The sequence below is a fragment of the Misgurnus anguillicaudatus genome, chromosome 14, assembly GCF_027580225.2.
Source record: "Misgurnus anguillicaudatus chromosome 14, ASM2758022v2, whole genome shotgun sequence".
NCBI classification, from domain to species: domain Eukaryota; kingdom Metazoa; phylum Chordata; class Actinopteri; order Cypriniformes; family Cobitidae; genus Misgurnus; species Misgurnus anguillicaudatus.
The window spans coordinates 10,936,606-10,957,523 of NC_073350.2; the positions used below are offsets into that span (position 1 = coordinate 10,936,606).

At 37.3% G+C, this 20,918-nt stretch overlaps 1 protein-coding gene across 3 annotated transcripts in view; it reads right to left on the reverse strand.

Moving 5' to 3' along the window:
- Window positions 1-20,918, reverse strand: part of ptprga (protein tyrosine phosphatase receptor type Ga) — a 327,465-nt gene that overhangs the window by 119,856 nt on the left and 186,691 nt on the right. For all 3 annotated transcript variants that reach the window (XM_073875862.1, XM_073875865.1, XM_073875863.1), the window contains exon 3: window positions 1,341-1,523. In XM_073875862.1, the coding sequence (XP_073731963.1) occupies window positions 1,341-1,523 (183 nt within the window). The remainder of the gene's footprint in view (window positions 1-1,340; window positions 1,524-20,918) is intronic.

Genomic DNA, 20,918 nt, shown 5'->3' on the forward strand with positions numbered 1-20,918 from the left:
AGAAAAAGATTTTGAAAAATGATTGAATCATGCATTATTCAGAGGTGCTGGGGTCTGTTGGTTTATTGTGTCGTCTTGTTCCAGTTGATTATTTCGCAGATAAAACGCTCACGTTTCAGTTATAAATAGCAAAGCAGTTCTCCATTATTCATGAAACTTCAAGCGGGACATTTGTCTTTCTCCGCTCAGATTATGTTAAAGCTGGACAATACGTGTCTCTGTTTATTTCTTCAATATGTTCAGCTGCTGAATAGCTTAATGGTGCAAGACTGTAGCATGAAAACTTCATTCTGGTGTCAAAGTTCAGGAGGGAGATCATATCGTAAAAATGTACTAGAGAAATAGAGCATGAGGTATAAAAGTTTGAACACCCATTCAGTTTAAATTTATAATTTATACAAGTAAGAGTCATGGTGCTGGAACCGGCAGTACAGCACTCTTGCATGTGACCCAGGTTTGAGTCCTGCTTGCAAAATATCCTGCTTTTATTCATCCTCTCTCTCATGATAAAAATAAAAACACAAAAGTTACTCCACATTACCATAAAAAATATATATTAATTAATAAATGTTTTATTTATTATACATACGTCTACATTTAGAAATTTTTGTATGATTTGCCTTGACCCCTGTGACGGTGGGGTTTCGTTATTTTATTTTGATTGTTTTTTGGATGATTAACTTCGTACTAGGGCTGTCAAAAGATTAATCGCGATTAATCGCATCCAAAATAAAAGTTTGTGTTTACATAACATATGTGTGTGTACTGTGTATAATTATTATTTATATATAAAAACACACCCAATCATATATATATATTTAAGAAACAATTTTTATATTTATATATAAAATATTTATATTTATTTATAATATAAATTATAAAAATGTATATACAGTATTTAAATGCAAATATTTCTTAAATATATACATGAATGTGTGTGTATTTATATATACATAATATTTATACACAGTACACACACATATGCTATGTAAACACAAACTTTTATGTTGGATGCGATTAATCGCGATTAATCTTTTGACAGCCCTACTTCGTACTAATTCGTACTACGTAAAAATGTGTACGATTTGCTATGAGATAGCGTTGAAAGTACCCTCCATATGACCACATTATTGACTTTTTTACTTTCAGAGTACTTTAACCGCATTTATTTAGCTGTTTATACATGACAGGCCACAGTACCAATCCACATTTATGTTAAAAAAAATACTAGATATTCTGCCAAATATATTTATTCATTTTTTCTATTAAAAATGCTTTCTATCACTTTTACTCCTAAGCATGTTTGTCCCTTTAGGATCGTGTATGATCTGCGTATTTACCGGTTTTGCCTGTGTTCTTCATCGACGTCTTATTGGACGACTCCGCGTCGAATCCGTCCAACGTGAGTTCCTGGTACTCCATCGAGACCCTAGTATCCTGGTCGGCTATATTGATCGGCGATTGGTTCCTCTCCTGACACTCAGGAAAAGCCGTCGCCCACCCTGTATCTGGTCCATACGTCCCTGCAGGACAGAAAGACAGTAAATCAATGGATCATCACAATACAGACAGAAGCTGAGCCGCTCCCAGACTCACTTTGTTCTTTATGAATGTCAGTCAAAACAAGCCTGAGCTGTCCTGGGACGGCTGTCTGCATCAGGCAAACTGAAAAGCTTGATGAATTGATAAAGCAGTCACTTTAATCTGAGATCTTTGAACCACACAGACTAATGGGTTGTTCACACATACTGTGATTGCATCTCGGGAGGTCGCAGATGGCCTGTATTGCTTTTTTAGTGGGCAATTCTACTGCCGGGTGTTGTGATGGACTTCACAACTGGTCAGGACTGCAGATGTGATCACAAATAGGATGTTTGCCAGTACAAAAAAAAAATATTTTAAAGGTGCATGGTGTAACTTTTAGAAGGTTTTCTTGACAGAAATGCAATAAAATCTACATAACTATATTATCAGTGGTGTATGAAGACCTTACATAATGAACTGTATTGTTTTAATCACCTTAAAATGATCAGTTTTTATCTACATACACCACATGTCCTCTTATAAGGAAGTCACCATTTCGCACCACCATGTTTCTAAACGCATTTTATCACTACGTTGACGATGACGTGTTTGTCCTGTGGCGGCTACTGTAGCTTCTCTATGCGTTTCGAAAGGGAGAGGTGAGCTGTGGACTGAGCCGTTTGTTGCAATTCACAGTCTCACTGCTAGATGTCGCTAAAATCTACACAGTGGTCCTTTAAAGGAGACATTTCACAAGACTTTTTTAACGATGTCAAATAAATCTTCGGTGTCTTACAGAGTATGTATCTTCCAGAGTATGTATGTAAAGTTTTTGCTCAAAATACCATATAGATAATTTATTATATCATGTTAAAATTGCCACTTTGTAGGTGTGAGCAAAAATGTGCCATTTTTGGGTGTGTCCTTTAAAATGCAAATGAGCCGATTTCTGTACTAAATGGCAGTGCCGTGGTTGGATAGCACAGATTAAGGGGGTGGTATAATCCCCTTCTGATATCACAAGGGGAGCCAAATTTCAATGAGATATTTTTTCACATGCTTGCAGAGAATGGTTTACCAAAACTAAGTTACTGGGTTGATCTTTTTCAATTTTTTAGGTTGATAGAAGCACTGGGGACACAATTATAGCACTTAAACATGAAAAAAGTCAGATTTTTATGATATGTCCCCTTTAAGAACCGTTTCATTTCTACAAGAAAAAAAAATCTTTTGGGTGAATGAATGAGGGCAAAAGTTGTATTTATTGCAAAGCATCAACAATTGTTTAATTTATCAAGAACAAATATTTTATTTGTATGGTCAATAAATCACATTTGTGATTTACATACTAAACAAAAAGTCCTTTAAATAGCTAAATTAAGTTTAAATTGAAGCAATGCTTAACACAACACATCACAAACAAGGTTAAAGATCGTATAATCAATACACAAATCAAACACTCATAATTTTTTAAATTATATCTCTGTATGTGATGACATCAGCAGCCAAGCAATTTTGAGTCTAAAAGATGTCGAATAGCCATCCGAACACAGACGTCTAGGCTAAAACAAGGCAAAATATGGGCTGGCGGTAAATTTTTTATAAATGTCTAACCATAGTCCACAAATAAATAAAATAAATGAATAAATGAAACCAAACACCTTGTAATCAATGTTGACTTACATGATGAAATATCAGACCAAATTCAAGATTTTTTTGGTTTGAAGTGAGTTACTTATAACCTGACTATACCCTAGACTTTCACCTAGATGGATTTTTCACAGAAACATGTGACCTACATATTTTCTCTCTTATTGGTCGCCACCGCATCACATAACTGTTTATTTTGCACAAATCAAGCTTTTCTAAACTTTTGCAACGTGCCTCCATCATCAACGCATCACCAGAAATCCCCAAATCTCATCAATAACGAATGAATGAATGTCTTCAGGCGGACATGTTTTTCATATCCACTGAGGCACTCAGCGAAGACAAATACGGAACGAATCATCGCCGATCAATGTCGAACAGACCCTCAACGTCTCATAAATAATAAAGTATAAAGATGCTATTTTATTTCAACGCACAAAATGAGACAAGCAAACATAACAAGGATATTTTAAGAGTCCATTAAACCCTTTAGTACGCTTAGAGGCGCCTCTTTGCCTTCACTTACAGTGCTGCTGCCAAATCATAAATGCACCTTTCAGTGCAATAAACACACGCTGATAAGACACTGCAGTGCCAAAGAGTTTGAAGCGCGCGTGTTTGAGTGTTCTCAGACTCGCTGGGAGGTGAGCCGTGATCCACAAACATCTAAATAGAAAGTCCATCCCTAATTGAAAGCAATCCTCAGCTACCTGCCATTTAGATGAATCTGCCCACAATTACCCTTGCCCTGCGTGCATCCGGACCAATCCGAAATGCGTATTTCATCGAATTAGGATTCATCCTTCTGCTCTCAGTCCAGCCTTAGGGCATATTGATTCGACAGGTCTGGGTTTCATATGGAGTGGCAGAGTGCTATAGATCCAGGCAGGGCTGCTGGGTAATAAAAGAGAGCGAGGGCTCGCGTGTGAAGAGATTACTCACTCTTTAATGCAGCTCTAACGCGGTTACGAAAACTGCACACGCAAACTTAATCCCAACCGCACCTCAGGATACGCACAGCTCAGACAAGAAAAACAAAAGTTTGAATACATAACCTTGTGCCTCCGAGCAGAAACAGAAAGATCGGTACTTTGTTTTTTTTATTTGTTTTGCTAGCTTTATGAAATTATTTATTTTGTACGTTTATTTGATATTCGTTTGTGGGTTCTCTGTTGGTTTATAGGCCAAAAATACACTGTTGTGCGAAACTTATCTTAACGTAACTTTTCTTAGTGTTGCCACAAGGGTCGCTATAACACATAGCACAAACTATCTTGTTCCAGGGTTGGTTTCGTCTTTCTGTTCATCTACCGTCATGGCAAATCATCGGGTTGTGTGTCAATTCACTACAAAATTTAGTAAAAAGTACACTGCACCACTGGCCATCTTTATAGCTAGCCAATTGTTAAACAGTTTCACTGCAATGAAAGAAATTATGGCGCATATAACGCAATTTATGAGATGAACATGCATAAACACCACAAAGTCGTAAACAAGAGTGGGAAACTCAAGGAGGGCGTGCAAGTAGTGGGGTTTCCATCAAAACGTAAAGCGAATCTTTTAAAAATGTGCAAAAATAGAAAAACAAACAAATGCGAAATAATTGCATTTCCATCAAGTTGTTTAAGCGAATAACGGTGGTATTGGTAACCTAATAACCAATAGTAAATAAAACAAGGCATGCTTAGAAAATGGAGACAGGACTGCATTTAGGTACGATTGGGCAACGTATAATAAATTTACTAGCAGTGCAGCTTGCAACTGCCGAACTGAAAAATGTGCACATAAGAAGGAATGCAGCATTTTTGATGCAGGCAATAGCAGCAAGGGCATTGCGATGATTATCAGCCCTATATATATGGTAAAGACAATGTCAGGGGTAACAGCTAGACAGTCAGTCTCATGGGTTTAATGTTCACTACGTCAGAATTTATTCAGCAAATATGTTTCCATATCCCATTATTCGCATTTACTATTTTTTGCCACCTCAAAACCACCTCAAGTGAGCATAAAAACGTTTTTGCAAATTAATGGATTTTTCCATTACTAAAATCGGGGTGATGGAAACCCAGCTAGTAAAACATGGCGGAATCAATGGATGCAACATCTGTTATAATCTGTATACACAAAACAAAAAAGCATTGCAATATGACAACGTAACTTTACAGTGTTTTCATAAATTAAAAACATAAAAATGCAAAACACACTTGATACACGGTCTTTTTAATTTTCTGTATGTAGCGTTAACAACAAACGAACCAACGAAATTGACCTGTACACACCTGACGTCTAAACACGACTTACCGGTTCGTAAATACGAAAAACCCAGAACCGCTTAAACGCACCATTACATCATGCCCCAAATTGGCCACAAAAGTACACTTTCATTTTAACCACTACAACAAAAAGGATTCGACAAACAAATCATACCAGAATGATGTTGATGAACACGTGTTTTATAAAATAGTTTTGGTTATGTACTCGAGTCATCAGGGTTTTAATTGTTTAGTGAATTACGAGTTTCGTTGGTGACCGAATTGGTACTCGTCACATACTAATTCACATTATACAGTAGGCACTGTAACTACTGTAAGGCAGTTTAACGAAAACTTTGCAAATGAAAAGTGTGTTGACATCTTTATAGTTTGCTCCATTAAAAATCCAAAATAAATGTTTTCTTAATTCTATAGTAACTCCAAAAGCACATTTAAGTATGTACAACATGACTGCATGCGGTCACATAGCTAAGAATATCCCAGACAGCAGATGATTCAAGGCGGACAGAACTGCACCGGAGCTGCTGAATTCGGCATGGATCCGGCCCGGAGGCATCTGCTGTCTGGGATGCGTGTGCCTATGTCTGTTTTTAATGTACTCCATGTTTTCTCTGCCCATGTTGCTTATGGCTTGTCCAGCTGTCTGTTAATGTAGCCAGCAATTAATCGATCAATCAATCAATCAATCAATCAATCAATCAATCAATCAATCAAAAACTCGGGTGGGTAGTATAAGCTATCCACCTGAGGACGAAGAGGAAGTTTTAGTCTCTCCAACATTAAATGATTGTGAGGGACCTCTGCAGCCTTCTGTTTTCATTTACTCTTCATTTTCCCCTCCAGACAGAAAGAGAAGGAGCTCTGACCAGGTGTCAAATCAACATTTCATTCACCTTTGACCCCTCACTCAACTTGATCAATACTTCCTCTGTTCACTGGTTCCTTCTTAACCTCATTGTGAGAGAGAGAGGGAGGCTTTGATAGACCTTCTGAAATGAGATTACGTCTCGAGGCACAAAAAGTTAACGTTCCTGCAAGAAAGCGAAGGCGCTTTCAGCATTGATTCACTCGCTTCTTGATCTTTAAGAGGGTTTCAGTGGGTTTCAGGTGAAGATCTGAGATGGAGACATTTAGGACTTAATCCAGTTCTCAGTTACCTAAAAGCCAGTCTACAGGAACTGCTTGGACATATCAAATGAAGGCAAATGAGATGAGAAAGAGTGAATTGTAGGGGAGGTTAGATGGAGTACTGCAAAAATTCAAGGATTAAAGTGCACCTATTTTGTTGCTAAAAACAACGCTATTTTGTGAATTTGGTATAATGTGTTCATGTGGTTTACGGTTAAAAACACACATTATTTTCCACATGCCGTACATTTTTGTAGCTCCAGATATACAGCTTTTCTCAAACACTCTGATTTTGTACAAAACTTATCGATCTGAAAAGTGCTTTGTTCCTGATTGGCCAGCTAATCTAGGTCTGACGTCAGCCGGAAATGTGATGCTCCTTACCATGTTTGAAAGATTCGGTCACAATGCAATGCTAACAGAAGTTTATTTACAGGCTGAGTCTGAAGCGGGAGGAATTATGAAAATGTCGGTATTGTCTACATCACCAAGTCCAGGAAGTAAACTGATGCCTACAATCCGTGTGTTTGTTGTAGTCCAAGAAAAGAGATTTAAGTTGGAGACAACTCCCGTCATCATTAAGGGATATCATGATTATGAAATTTGGCTAACGGTTAATTGACTAATAAATCATTACGGTTATGACGGTAAATTGCCTTTTTAAGGCCTTTACAACTATGACGATTAATTGTCAATTTTATTGTTTTGACATTTAATTGTCATAAAAAATTTTGTTCATGAAATAATTTTTACACCTTATTGTGATTATTTAAATGACATCTTCTGGCAGTAAATATTAATACAGATAACACATTTAAAAGTAATTATTTAATGAATATATCTTTCAAAAACTGAAAATGTGCATAACACTGTCAGTTAAGGAGCACCATCTGATACGGTCTCATTTATACACGTGCTGCAGCTCCCCCTTGTGTTTTTTAAAGAGATGTGCAATCATTGCGGTGATCTGAAATCATTGCAATGAGGTCAAACAATCACGATAAGACGATTATTTAATCATTGTGACAGCCCTATATCATCGTTTATATTGGGGTGTATTTTTTGCATATGATTAACATGTACTAACACATATGTACACACCAAAGGAAATGTAAAATCGTGAATCGGACCATAGTTGCTCTTTAAACAATGTATGTGCCTGATAAACTAAGCATTACATATTATCACCTATCCTCTTTATTCAAATTGACAAAACGTAGATTGTGTGGCTTGTTGCGAGGAAATTTGCCAGATTCCAGTTAAGTTATGATGACTTTAAAATTGTGTACTTTTAAGAAAGTTTGCTATAATTTATATGTACACTGTAAAAAAAGTTAAAAAGTGCCTTAAAATTTTGGGTTGAACCAACAAATCTTATTTTGTAATCAGTGATAAATTGTATGTAATACAACAAAACTTGACTATCTCTTCAATCCTATTGGTGGCTTCCACATTGTGTCACTGCTCATTTGCATTACCCTCACATTACCCGCCATTGTCGCCAAGGCGGCAAATGTCTTTGTCTCTTTAAATTGCCGTTATTCTAAACGTCAGAAAAGATACAAATCTAGAGTTCAATCTAAGAGTGAAAAATAAAGACAGACGGACTGTCAGTCAGAAATAAACAAATCTTGCGGCTTCTTTGAGCACGTCGCAGAGCGTGAAAGAAAGATTTCTCACCCTTAACCAAAGACAGAGAGAAAAGGAGCTTTGTGAATTATTTTCATGTCTTGCCCTTTCAGAATCGCTCCAAAACAAGATGCACCACTCAAAAATTCGTCTGACAAGTACAATCCTGCCCTCGTCAAAATGCGTTAAAGGCAGACGGTGAAGCAAAAAGTCCTTTTCCACTAATGCAACTGTTCTCATGCATATTTCACAGCGAACCGTCTCAAAATCTCTACCTAGCCGATATGACCTATAGAGAAGGTTACAATTGTAAGTATACCTTGATGCTACGTATGACCTAGGGAAGACATTATTAGAGACTATTAGCATTGAATTGCACATCGGTGTGACGCTCTGACCTCAAAATGCGCAGAAAGCAGTGCTGATGGTGTCATATGCGACACAAACAAAAGCACGGTTGTGAAAGGAGCATTTACGAGATGCTTGCCCAATGGCGGCATTGTGACACGGAAAACAAACACGCTTTTGGAAAGTCGGAAGGAAGGAACACAGGAAGAGAGAGAGAGAGAGAGAGAGAGAGAGAGAGAGAGAAAGCAAAAAATTGGGAAAAATCTCCTGTGGTTAGTCTTATAGGAGTTGTCCATCATGTGTCAAACATTGCTCTCTCTCTCTCTCTCTTTCTCTCTCTCTACTGCAGATGCATTAGGGACAGAGGTCGTAAACGCAGGGACACATGTGTCTCTAGCATTTCTGGATTTACTGGGCTTGAATCCATCAGGCTTTGCGGCTGCCAGTGGACGCCGAGACAGAGAAAGGTGCTTTTGTGGCTTTGTTAGTCTCTTTCAAACAGTGCTCAGCTGTCTGAAACGCACACACGAAACCTCACTCTACCCACACTAAAGCAAACCTTCGCAGAGAGACAAGATTTCACAGCGTGCTTCAAAAACACTGGCGACTTTGACACTAACAGTGGACGTCCAAATTGAAACTGCAGATATTGAAACTATTTTAGGGCGCTTTCACACAAGAACGGGGGCTTTTAATCTTTATTGACCCGGAGACCCCCCGGCCAGACTCTTATGAAACACTTAGATATTTAAAAAGGTCGATTTTCTCTGTAATACCGTATAATAACTTTCATTAATGACATTTACACACATTATTAAGCGACATTATGAAGAGATTAGTGCACTACGGGCGGTACACCTTATGGGGGCTGAAGAATCTAGATTTAGTTTTGTTCAACATATACAACTAAATAGTTGATGGTTAAGATAGATTAACAAATGAAGAGTTTGGTTCTAAAAGGCAATAAATCCATTTTGACAAATTTAGGTAAAAACGCGTTTTCTATACCAAGAAAGTGACAAGATAAAAAACACTATTTTCTGTTACAAACTTTCACATAGCAACTTTAGGTTATAAAAACATAAAATATTCAAATCCATAATTTGATTTTCAAAGATTTATTATAAAAATGAATTATTTTTTCCACAAAATGCAATAAATCCATTACAAGTTTTTTTTTAATGCTATAAATCTATTGAATCAATATATAAATGTGCATTAATCTTTGGCATGTTATATTCATTTAGTTGACTAGTGGTATACACTGATTAAAAAAAATTAACATTCATGGCATTAATCAAAACACTTACTTTGTCATATTAAGAACACTGTCATTACTGCGGTTATACTTGACGTCGTCGCTTAGCATTTTTCACAGCGATCAGCTGTAAAATGTTTGGTCCTGCTCGATTTTGGTTGGCTTAGCGTAAAATAATGGAAAGTTTTTCCACAAGATCCCCTGGGGTCAATGTGTTAGCACGAGAGAGCTTGATGCTGTCGGGGGTACAAGCAACCGGCATTTTCCATCCCTCGAGTGCCTCTCACGTAAATTATTAGATTTTTATGGCTTACGTTTCTTTCTCTTCACAGAAAACCATCACAGGTTTAGCAATGCCATCAAAAGTATTATTTTGTTTTTGTTTGTTTGTTGATCACAAAGTACAAAGTAGATGAGGAAAATTAGGACTCCGTGTACTCAACGCGCCGCCATTGTTTGTTTACATTGCGTGGAATGGTGCGCTGTAATTTGTGGAGCAGATTTATTGCAAAGTGCCGTTTGTCAGGTTTTGGGGAAAAAGGGAGAAAAGATGACAGAATAACACGGCGGATATTTGATTTTGTGTAAAATTAAGAATTTACTTTTAAATACTGACCTAATATAATACTGATTTTGACAGTAACTCATTTTTTTAAAAATGGCATTTATCGCGTTTTGGAACCAAACTCTTCAAATAATCGTGATTAATCATACAGTTCAGTATAAAAGGTTGGGACACATTAGCTATACGTTTACACAGATACCTTTCGTTTCAATTGTAATGATTTGGTTCACTTAGAATCCATACATAGTGTTTACATAAAAATAAAGCGAATAATTTCAGGTGAGCGTTAAAATCGGCTTTGATCTTTTCGACCTGCGGGCTTTGCTTCTTTCTACGTTAAAAAAAGTGACTATTAAGGTTGTTTATTCTTTTCTGTGCCAAATCCATATTTAAAACAGCCCTTGTAGTATTTTCTTTTATTGTTATTGCAATATTGCGATTCACAGTAAAAAATGGACAGAAAACACTAGGGAGATATACTGTATTTAGCCTACTGTTATCTGTCTGCAAAGCTCATAATATTGCAACGGCAATAAAAGAAAATACTGCAGGGCTATACACTAGAAACGCATATATATAGGAAATTTGTGAAACGGGGAATAATGGATTCTGTATCACAGTGAGTTTCCCACAATGCACTGGATCCCTGTATTCACATAAGGTCTATATTTTGTGATTAGTTCAATAGCTGGACTTAATTACTCAGACAGACTCTGTGGCCTCAGTGATCAAAGGCATCACCTGTCGACGTCTCCGCAGAGGCCTGTATTAGCATAACATGCATTAGGAATCTGACAAATAAATGCACTTTTGAGAAAACAAACCACAAAACTAATTGTAAATCAAATGGTGTAAACAAAATCAAGGGCGGCGACACTTTCAAAGCTTGAGATGAATCCCACCATGAATTTTTATCACAAATGTGATGCATTATAGAGAGCACATGCATTATATAATATTATGTGTGTAACGGTATACATATTCGTACCAAACGAATATGAATTGCGCTCTATAGAGCAGTTTGTCCATGTAGGGCTACTGTAGAAACATGACTAAGACTGCCATGTAAGGAGACCTGCGTTGTATGTAGATAAAAATTACTCATTCTAAGGTAATTAAAACAATACAGTTCATTATGTCTTTATACACCACTGATAATATAGTTATGTATAGTGCAATTCTGTCAAGAGATCTTTCTAAAAAGTTACTAATTGCACCGTTAATATAAAATTATTTGTTTGTTCCTACAAAAAGTCACGCACATCTAGTATGACATAAAATATGACAAAATTTTCATTCTTGTGTAAACTATTCTTTTAAGTTGGCACGACAGCATGACACGAATCAATGCTTGATGACCGGTTTGTGCATCTTTTATGCCATTACCAGCGAGACTATACTCAAGAGAGCAATCTCAATTTGACTGCATAAATACAGCCCGTCTCTCTGAGACCAGTCACCTTGTTTATGACGGGCGCTGTGCGATGTTAGCACACGGCATTTTAAAGTGCAGAGGTGGACAGGGTAAAAGCAGCTTGTCTCGCCGAATGTTGTGTTGTGTTAATTAGAGGTGGCACGCGGTTGTGCATGTGAGCGCGTGTGTGAAGAAGAAAGCTGCCTGTAGACCCAGTCGGACTCTAACCCCATGAGCAAAAGCTGTCAGGAGCCACCGGAGATCCACACGCTGTCAGAGAGCATTTCACAGCTGCCCACCATAGACTCAACACACAATACATGAGTCACAACCTTTAGACACGCACTTTACACATCATGCACACTTCATTCAAACTCTATCATCCAAACACGTACATAAAATATATATACAGTGTAAACTGTATATACGAGGCTATATTAATGGTTTTCATAATAACGTGATCTTTACTAAACTCTAAAACTAACAGCAAACCTTAAAAAAACAGCAAAAGTAACACAAAACCTTGTATTTTATTATTTGAAATAAAGAAGGGCACCCATTGTCCTTAAAAATTTTTTTAATGTATTTGTAGAGCCATTTTTTATGTGGCCTGTACATCTACACTCACCTAAAGGATTAGTAGGAACACCATACTAATACTGTGTTTGACCCCCTTTCTTCAGAACTGCCTTAATTCTACTTTGCATTGATTTAACAAGGTGCTGAAAGCATTCTTTAGAAATGTTGGACCATATTGATAGGATAGCATCTTGCAGTTGATGGAGATATGTGGGATGCACATCCAGGGCACGAAGCTCCCATTCCACCACATCCCAAAGATGCTCAATTGCGTTGAGATCTGGTGACTGTGGGGGCCATTTTAGTACAGTGAACTCATTGTCATGTTCAAGAAACCAATTTAAAAATGATTTGAGCTTTGTGACATGGTACATTATCCTGCTGGAAGTACCCATCAGAGGATGGGTAAATGGTGTCATAAAGGGATGGACATGGTCAGAAACAATGCTCAGGTAGGCCATGGCACTTAAACGATGACCAATTGGCACTAAGGGCCCTAAAGTGTGCCAAGAAAACATCCCCCACACCAGAACACCACCATCAGCCTGCAGAGTGGTAACAAGGCATGATGGATCCATGTTCTCAATCTGGTTACGAGAAATTCTGACTCTACCATCTGAATGTCTCAACAGAAATCGAGACTCATCAGACCAGGCAACATTTTTCCAGTATTCAACTGTCCCATTTTGGTGAGCTCGTGCAAATTGTAGCCCCTTTTTCCTATTTGCAATGGAGATGAGTGGGCCCGGTGGGGTCTTCTGCTGTTGTAGCCCATCCACCTCAAGGTTGTGCGTGTTGTGGCTTCACAAATGCTTGGCGGCATACCTCGGTTGTAACGAGTGGTTATTTCAGTCAAAGTTGCTCTTCTATCAGCTTGAATCAGTCGGCTCATGCTCCTCTGACCTCTAGCATCAACAAGGCATTTTCGCCCACAGGACTGCCGCATACTGGATGTTTTCCCTTTTCACATCATTCTTTGTAAACCCTAGAAATGGTTGTGCGTGAAAATCCCAGTAACTGAGCAGATTGTGAAATATTCAGGCTGGCCCGTCTGGCACAAACAACCATGCCACTCTTAAAATTATTTAAATCACCTTTCTTTCCCATTCTGACATTGTTCAGGAGATTGTCTGGATCAGGACCACACCCCTAAATGCATTACAGCAACTCCCATGTGATTGGTTAAACTCCTTTTGTAAATTTTCTCTGTTGTTATCTAAAGAAAATGGTGAAGAATGCCTTTCTCTATATGATACCATGGTTTTAGGCACCTACAGAATTACAGGGATAGTTCACCCCAAAATTAAAATGTTCTTTAAGACAAGAAAATGTATTTTGAGGAATGTTTGTACCCAAACCGATCATGAGCCCTATTCACTTCCATAGTAGGAAAAATAATACTATGGAAGTGAATGGGGCTCATGATCAATTTGGTTGACCAAAATGGTCCCAAGCTTTTACTGGGGCAGTACCCTTCAAAAGGGTCCTAAGATGTAACATTTACGTACAGATGTGAATACGTTTGGTACCAAAATGTGAGGGACTAATTTTCACTCCTTGGTACCAATATGAACCCCAGATACTACACAATAGGTCCGTATAGATGTACTTTTTGAGAAAAAAAAATGTAAGAAAAAATGGTACAAAACTGTACCTTTTCTGTCACTGGGGTGGTAACCTCCTATTGTACAATACTATACGGACCTATTGTGTAAGTTTAAGGACCAAGTTTGTAACAGTTAAAGTTTAGGGGTAACTCAATTTCCTATCACAACTTTCTCAATAGAATAAAACGTTAACAGTTACTTAAATGTATATAATCGTATGAAAAACCTACCACAATTTTAATAAATACTTTACTTTGATTTTAAAGTAGAAGAGCTATTAAGCCGCTTTATAGCATTAATAGGGGATGATGGAGCTGCAGAAGTTTTTTCAAATTAAATTAATTTAAACTTAAGTGCTGGTGATCCATACATCTAATATATGATCACATTCTTAAAAGCATATGGTATGATCATAATACACTTAAAGCAAAGCCCTGGCATTAAAGCATATCGTTAATCGAACAACTGCCTCTATAATATGGTCTGCTTATGAAAAGTTTAATAGTAAAGTTCGAATTGCAGTATAACTATATTTTATACAGTTGGATGACTTCCTTGAGCAAAGCGTGTGCAGATGTTCGAAATAAATGTGTCTATGACTAGCAAGAACACGTACTAACCACCAAAAACACTCATTAGAGGACAGTAGTCTTTTTTATCAAAAGAAAATCTTTGAGAGTCGCTTGCTTTATAGACTCACATCGGCTAACCCCTTTTGACCTCTCCGGATTGCATTTGCTTCGTGCGCTCTATTGTTTGATATCGTCCTGAGATTTTCCCTTATTCTGCGATAAATAAAAGATAATGAAAACCCCCTGAGCAAAGCAAGAAAATTTAATTCCAACAATACTTCAAACTGATCTAACCGAGTTACAGGGGGAAAAAAACATAGGCGAAATCAAAAACAAAGCAGGGTGGAGAGAGAAAACTCCAATAAATATCCAACAAACCAGTCCCTTTGGCAAAAAATAAATAAATAAAAAAGAAAAAATATATTGAACAACAAAAAGAAACTGATTTCAATCTCACAGACATTGTTTTCCAACTTACGCCATAATCACTTGTTGTGATGGCATATTATTCATGTTTAGAGCACCTACAATTATTTTCTATTCAATTTAGTTTCTGGAAAAAGCAGATTATCCACTTATGCAGTATGTGACACTAAGTGGTTTAACATTGAAGAACTGCTACTATTAACAAAAATGTTCAGAAAAATCTGTGTTTAATTAAGAATTTAATGAGAAGTGTAAACTTGTAATGCAATATGCAAAGTGGCTCAGATTACAGTGAACTGAAATCAGAAATCACAGTGAAAAACACATTTTGCATACAAAAGCAATTTTTTTTTTTACAGATTTTGTGCAATGTAACAATTTTTTTTTACAAATGACTTATCTGTGACCTTTACTATTATTTTTTTTAAATAATTTGCCCTTATAATCTTTAATCAAAAATGCAAATCTCCTACCTCCTCCTCGAAACAATCTCTCTTTATTTCCAGTCAAATGGTATGGCAGGGTGGGTGGGGTCTGGGAATAGATCGCAGCGATAAGCAAATAGTTACATGACCCAACTTCAAACGATCCAATCAGTTCTCGAAGGAGGAATTCAAGTCCAGCCCTACCTTTATTTATTTCAGAACGAGTTTTATTCGGATTTACATCACCAAGGGGGAAATTAAGACAATGGCGACTGTCGTTTCATTGGCGGCTGTCGTTTCATTGGCGGCTGTGGTTTCATTGGCGGCTGTCGTTTCATGGCGACTGACGTTTCATGCCGACTGACGTTTCATGCCGACTGACGTTTCATAGGCGGCTGTCGTTTCATTGGCGACTGACGTTTCATGGCGACTGACGTTTCATGGCGACTGACGTTTCATGGCGACTGACGTTTCATGGCGACTGACGTTTCATCTCTTAAATCCTCACAATGGTAAATAAACAGATTCTTATTACTGTAATTCATCTTGTTTATTATTAACATCTGTATAGACCCCTTAATCACCCACGTCACCGCTCTAGCGGGAGGCAAAAAATAAGTAGCAACTCATCGCCGGCGCGCTAAAAGTTTGAGTTTTTGACTTGTGTCAAGAATGTCATCTTGTTGTGTTTTTGGCTGCCAGATTAGAAGGAACAGCACTTTTGGTTCAAAAATAAAGTTTTACCGGATCCCGGCAGACATTTCTTCACAGAAATCAAGAAGATAATTGTGGTTGAATGCAATACGGCGTACAGACTAGACAGAGACGATCATAAATAATGCTCGTGTTTGCAGTGCACACTTCATATCAGGTAAAATAATCTATGCATATGTACTGTTGTGTTGGTTTTATCTAGTACAAATCAGCAAGTTTCTGTTTTATAGGTGAAAAGTCGGCAACCGCGCTATTGTTTAGCTTAAATGTTAAACAAACATACAGCGATTGATGTGTGTGCCATCCTTTGAATGGTCTCTTAAAATAATCCACATTGCTAATCATAATTAGCCCAGCGATAGATTACATCAGACAGTAAGCCTAGACAAAATTACCCAAACCACCTGAAAGTAATTCATATGTTGTTTAGGAAATATCTAAAACCTGGTTACAATCGCAAGAGTTAATTTACAAAAATAGCTGTCACGGTCCCGCTGAATCAGTGACTGTACATATTCGGACACTTCCAAAACTGCTTCTGCATCCATGTTTAATAAATCCCTCCTAAAACGTGCTATCTTAAGCTTGTCAACATTGCCTCTGCGGCTCTTTTTGCCTCCAGCTAAGCCCCGCCCACACAAATACGTCACAATGTTTACCAACTGTAAAAGGGTCTATTTACCAACTGATAAGGATGCTGATCTTATGCAACGTACAAACACTGCATAATGCCAACATTATGTTAAATGATCAAAAAAATGGAAAGTACCTTTTAGCCAGAGAGTGTAGTCTACTGCAAGTATTATTTTTAAAATTTTACAATATTTTCTTTCTCACTAGGGCTGGGTGTCGATTCAGATGTTCCAGATCGATTCCATTTCGATTCACAGGCTATCAAAACGATTTGGTTTCGATTAAAATTTCGATTCTGGTTCTCGGGTCGGTTTTTATACTCGATTCTCGATTCAACTCAATGAATATAGATTAGTATAGACTAGTAATTAGATTAACGTTAATCTTATGTTCAATGTTTGCGGAAATTAATGTGAAAGAAAAAAAAAATCGATTCTGCTCTTTGAGAATCGATTTTGAATCGACCACGTTTTAAAAAACGATTAATCGAAAAAATCGATATCTCATTTAAGATGGATAAATGTACAGATCTGGTTATCTCTATGCTTTAAAAAATATATATAATCTATTTGTCCCTTAGTTCTTCTAATATCATGCATGCTGTTAGAAATGTTTGCTTTGGAAAAATGTGACCAGTGGATATGTCTGATCCCAACTAATGTCCCGTTTCAAGAGGATAGAGATCATTTCAGACTACAAAAGCAGAGATGGGAGGAAACGCGGGGGGCAATAATCAGAAAATTATAAAGCGCATCTCGGCGGTCCATTAATTCCTACTTCAGCTTTCTGCATCTTTGCTCGAGGGAGATCTGGTACCCCTCAGAACAGTGGGTGTAGTTCATTGAAAGCTCTTTAGGAAGCAACTTCTAGACTGTCTGCTGCAGTTAAAACCCAAAAAGCCACAGTTATTATAGGAATCATTTATACAAATATGAGCAAACTCAAGTGTGCGTTTACTCTTCCTCATGCCATCCTAGACGTATATGACTTCCTTTTTTTCAGTTAAACACACACAATTTAATATTAAAATGCCATCATGTTATCGTCTTACTAATATGAAGCTCAATAAGGTAAAGTACAAAAAAACCCTCAAATAGGTGATTATATATTTGCAGGTTTGGTGTCCAAAATTCATTTTAATTTTTTTAAATTATATTTTTAATCAATTAAATGATTTGGTATTTGATGTTATGGATCACAGGCCATAATCTTTCCTGCTTTGCCAGTCATCTAAGCAGATTCAAGAGTTCTCATTAGGATCAAGAAAGATGCGCGGAACCCGCCAGATAAGCCAGTCTATTGTGCGGGACATGTTTTGAAATGAACAAATCACACATCACTCTTCAAATCACAAAACATTAGCTTAAGTGTTTTGCATTTAGTTGATGGCATTCTCACTTTCCAGCCATTTTAAACCAAAAGCCATTAGTTCCAGTTTATGCTGCAGAAACAGCTAAATAAAACAAACTACGCGCTATCTATCACCTATGCAAAAAGCCAGGCCTCGGCTCTCATCTTCACTGATCTTTAGTGGTTTTAATTAAAAGATAAAGGTGGTTGTACAGCCCACAGTCTTTTTATTAACCCCTTCACCACAGCTTTTTAAGTATGCTTTGACTATGCAGATGATGATGGTCACAAACTTTTTCACTAGCTTCTGAAATGAAATACAGGGTTCCCACACCTTAAGTTAACTTCAAATTCAAGGACCTTTCAAGGACTTTCCAGGTCCAATACCCTCAAATTCAAGGACTAAATGTGAGGACACATTTCAAGTGAGAGCAAGGTCACATCGTGTTACCTTTTAAGATACATTGTTACAGTTCCCTTTCGAGGGATCTCACGCTGCATCACATGGGTGACAATTTGGGAATGCCTCCAAGTGCGTCTGAACGCGTATATCAAATTCAACCAATGGTGAGGCTTAACGACAAAGACAGGGTGACGTGGGAGTCAGGAAGTATATTGCTATGTGAAATATTGCCAAAAACGGCATTACAGGGACGCAGGAAGTATGGCAAAGGAGACGCAGTGTCTCGCTCCTTTCTCAGGGAACAACAGTTACATACGTAACCCGTGACGTTTTCATGTGTCAAACACAACTATGCAAAAAAGCATTTTTGTATGAATCAGCATTAGCATACAGAATATATAAGCACTTACAGCGAACAGTTAAGCAAGTGTGCTTAAAAAGTCTGGAATTTTTATGATATTATCCTACACTACACAAGGAATAATATGGATTATTTTTCCAGAAAACTTCTTGCATAAAATAGATTCAAGCACTTTATTTTCAAAAACTTCCCAGGGCCTTGAATTTTCCCCCAGATTCACAAACTTTAAAGGATTTCAAGGACCCGTGGGAACCCTGGAAATAGGCAGGGCTGGATTTGAATTTGTCTGTCGAGATCCGATTGGATCGTTTTAAGTTGGGTCATGTTGCTAATTGCTAATCGCAGAGGTCTTCTCCTGGAATCTGACCACCTGCCATATCATAAGACCGAAAGTAAAGAGAGATCGTTTTGAGGAGGGGAGGAGATTTGCGTTGTTTATTAAGGATTATGAGGGCCCATGATAAGTCATTTGTAAAAAATATCACAATATTACAAAACATTATTTTCATGGCGACTTCAACATTACTTTGGTACAATAACAACAATATACAGTAAATATAAAACAATACCAAAACAACTTATAATATTGCATAACACTACTGAATAATATTATTATTTATTTTATTATACTTTTTAAAATTAGCACTTTCCAAAATAATCAGATTTTGTTGTGATGGTCATTTATAAGTGAAAATGTTAATGCTTTCTTTTCCTTGGAGATAAATTTAAGTATTTTGCTAGTGATGCACCGATGTATCGGTCACCGATATTTATCGGCCGATTTTTGATGAATTTGAAACCATCGGCATATCGGCAGTAGCACGAGAAAGGCCGATACCGATTGTTTTTTTATGAACTGCATAAAGAAATCCATTATATGTAAAAAATGAGTTGATGTTGTTAATAAAATAAATGCTGAATAGCAAAAACCACCTTTGAAGGTTGTCATGCTGTCTTATTATATTTGTTTTAGCTTAATTTGTGCCGCTCTTACTATGTTGGTCAGTTGAATGTTAATTAGATCCAATCCATGTTCAGTAAAAATTATTTGATGCAGAAATAAATTAGCTAATAGACCAACTGTATAGTATTGTATACAAGTGTTTAATATCGGTATCGGCCAGAAGTTGTCTGTTTAAATCGGAATTGGTATCGGCCCAAAAAAATCCTATCGGTGCATCCCTATATTTTGCTATAACGAAACTGATCTCTGACCTGTGTGGAAGTTTTTATGTGGTTTTACTTGTAACTGTAAAACTTTTTTAAAAGGTTTTCATCAAAAGCACACAAACACTGCTACCTACCAAGTAGACATCACAATAGATTTCACTCCTTTCTATTTCACCTTTCCTCTGTCTCATAGCCTCATCTTATTTCTCATCATCTCAATTCAACGCTACATCATCTGCTGCCACCTGCCCCACCCCAAGGTCCGTCTCTCCTCAGCTTGCCTCTTAAAGGACACAATCACCAAATCCCTTATTTAGCGCCGACCTTCACAAACATCAGTCCCTCTTGCACAGGCGGAGACGAGTGTGAAAGCTGACCTGTACAGGCAAACCCTGAGTCATGTTTTAATAATAGCCAAGCAAAATCATCACCCATAATGCCGTTCACAAACATTACCAAAGCTTCGGGGCAAAACAGCGTCTGAGCGTAAACCTCAGCTCACCTTGTAAAGTACACGTAAACGGATTATACTTAAGGATATAAAAACAAGGATACAATATTAAATCTTTATGCAATCGAAGACAAACCTTAACGGAAATTCTCCAAATCCCATCTAATCCCTTCAAGACGTCGACAATCAAATTGCGCATTAGCCAGCTCCGAGAATAACTAATGCCTTACAGTCAGCCCTTATATAAATACAGCAGAATTAAAGCAGATCCAAAAACTGATGAATGATTTAAAGATGCATGCATAAAAACCTGCAGCTATGACTTCACTCTTGGATGTTCATTTTCATATTAAAACTGGCAGAAATACAGGCAATAAAACTTTTACAAAGTGGAACCCAATTAAAATTCTGGATCTTTTATTGGTTTCAGTCCCA